Raw genomic sequence first — 2,859 nt, forward strand, 5'->3', positions numbered from 1 at the left:
TAGGTTGGTCATAACTTTCCTTCCAAGGAGTAAGCGTCTTAATTTCATGGCTGCAGTCAGCATCTGCAGTGATTTTGGAGCCCAGAAAAATACAGTCTGACACTGTTTCCACTGTTTTCCCATCTGTTTCCCATGTGACTAATTCGGCTATTTAGGCAGTGGTCTTTAATGTTCCTTAAATCATCTAAAGGTCCTTGTTAAAATCACAGATTGCTGAGGACCACCCCCAGGAAAATGGACTCATTGCTGCTTTTAGACTTGGTAGGCTCAATTTGCTTAGTCTTGGCCAATTGTTTTACAACATGCTGGACTGTAGTTTGTCAGGCTCCTCTGTGGGATTTTCCAGGCAAGAATACTGGAATAGGTTGTCATTTCCTCCTCTAGGAGACCTCCTTGACCCAGGAATCAAACCCTCATCCATTGTGTCCGCTGCATTGCTGGCAGATTCTTTATTGCTAAGCCACCAGGGAAGCCATTAGACATACTTTACTGTGTGAGTTTTTAATTTTCATTTGAAAAGCCTGACATGCCAATCTGTTTCACCTTCTCAGAATAATCACATACACGGACAGCCATATACAGGACCAGCAGCACATCACTTGAACAACCATCAGAAAACTGCCCAGCAGCAACAAGAGAACTGTGAAGGCAATGAAGAAGTATCCTCTTCTGAAATGAAGGATCAGTGAAATGTCCATAATTACCTGGTTCTTTAAGACCAGGCTATTAGGCCTTACAGTCCAAACTTTTATATACTTGGTTAGTATTTAACAAAATAGAGAAATTGTTCAACATGGAGTGGAGAGTTTATTCATTGTCTCATTTGTGGAAGTTTGGTGTCAACAGGTGAGCTACCTGCAGGAGAGTGTATAGTGTTTTGTAATAAATGGGTGATACCGATATGTAAATGGGAAAGTTGTATATAATGTATTCTTTGATGGTTAATTCTTAAACAACAAAAAAATTTTAGGTGACTATGAGAAATCTACAAAAAAGTTGTTTTTTGATTTTTTGGGTTTCTTTTTTGTTATGTCTGCTGCATTTGGCAACCAGTATTTTCAGCTTTGTGGCAATTCGATCAAAGCCTTTACGGAAAAAAAAAAAAAGATGGGGATGAGAAACTTAACATTGAAAGAGGCCATTCATATCAGTCACACCAGTAGCTGCTTACTAACTCTTAGTTACTGGAGCCACTATAAGACTTTGAATAACATGGGTGATGTTGAAAATTGGTGTTTTAATAACACTGTTTATGCATATTTTTCATTACCTTTTTATTCTGTTAGTACATGATCACTTTAAAGCTATAATAATGCTGTATTGTATTTAGCTTGGCCTCACACTATGTTGGTGTAGCCAGCGAGAACACACACTAAGTTTGTATAGCCAGTGAGAACAGAGTTACGTGAATGATAGCAGTTTCCTCAAAGTGACAGATATGTTGCTGAGAGCTTTTACTTCTTAAACCAGGAATAAATATAACATGAGAAATGTGACAAATGAGCAGTTTTTGGTTATATGTATGTTCCTCATATTTAATATTTGACAGTGGAGTCTCTTGATGGGACACAGAAATGTGAAAGTATTGATAATAGAAATATTAAAATATTAAATATGCAAATTTTTGCTGTGCCACAGTATGGAGCACATAAGAGAAGACTGTACTTGGTATCCTTGGTTTTTTGTTTTTTTAGTAGATGAAGGTGAAGTGGACATCGTCAGAGTCCCATAGTACTTTGAAATACCATTGCACCAAGATATCTGGCTGATAGTCTAGTCAGTCAGAATTTTACTTGGTAGCAAAATTGTCCCAGGTTCTTTTCCATTCTAAAACTTACTCTGGTGGGGTTTAATTAAAACAAATTTATGGTTAGTTATTATAATTCTGAAGTACTATTTTAGAATAAGCATTTGTTTCAGGATTTCAGGAAACTTGGAAGTAAATACTATATTTAAAAAAGAATTGGTAACTTTTAAATGTGTGTAATATTTTGGAGCCTGTCTAAAAACCAAATATCCTGGCAAACAAATACAGCCCATCTTATACTATTTAAATATTTTGCTGTTTTGTTTTATAGAAATTATTTTGCTGAATTCACAAATAGAGTTTGATTTAAGAAGACTTTGTCCTCTATTGTTTTTGTTTCCTGTCATTTTTATTTCTTCTTAAAAACTGCGTGTACATTGAAATTTATTTGCATAGCATACCTTAACAAGACACTGAATTCAGCATTTCAGACATGTTGGGATTTTACATTTAAAATTATTTGCCTTTTGTTCTTTACCATGAGAGAATTACAGAAAAAAAAAGAATTTAAAATTTTCCTAACATAACTGATCTTGTGCTTTATTTTTTTACTAGAAGTCTGTAACTGTAATTGTACTTCAACAGAGAAGATACGGATTTCCACTACATATAGCTACTATATATATATATATCATGAATCTATTCTAGGTTTTCTGTAACATTAAGAAATTTAAAATCAAAGCCAGAGATCCTACTTTTTAACTTTTAATTATAATATGTTTTTTATTTTATGATTACATTCCTCAAAAGTAGTGAACTTAGTAGGTTATAAGGCTACCTCAGAGACATTGCAGGTTTAGTTTTAACCACTGCAGTCAAGCAAGTTTCACAGTGAAGTGAGTCACATGATTTTTGGTATTCTGTTACATAAAAAGTTACATAGTGTGCAGTAACAGCATTGTATGTCTAAAAAATGTGGTTTTGTTTTTATTTTGGCCATACCACGCAGCATGTGGGGTTTAGTTCCCTTAGGAGGGATCAGACCTTTTCCTTCTTCATTGGAAATGTGCAGTCTGGATCACCAGGGAAATCCCTGTCTTTTTATTCCTACA

General features: G+C 34.8%; 1 protein-coding gene across 1 annotated transcript in view; it reads left to right on the forward strand.

Annotated features, from left to right (window-relative positions):
- Positions 1 to 2,112, forward strand: part of LOC104991846 (probable ubiquitin carboxyl-terminal hydrolase FAF-X) — a gene marked incomplete at its 5' end in the record, with an annotated part of 4,568 nt that extends 2,456 nt beyond the window's left edge. The window contains one exon of the mRNA XM_010844493.1: positions 552 to 2,112. Coding sequence (XP_010842795.1) covers positions 552 to 689 — 138 coding nt within the window. The remainder of the gene's footprint in view (positions 1 to 551) is intronic.
- Positions 2,113 to 2,859: the final 747 nt, after the last annotated feature.

This window comes from Bison bison, unplaced genomic scaffold, assembly GCF_000754665.1.
Source record: "Bison bison bison isolate TAMUID 2011002044 unplaced genomic scaffold, Bison_UMD1.0 scf7180017848020, whole genome shotgun sequence".
Lineage (NCBI taxonomy): Eukaryota > Metazoa > Chordata > Mammalia > Artiodactyla > Bovidae > Bison > Bison bison.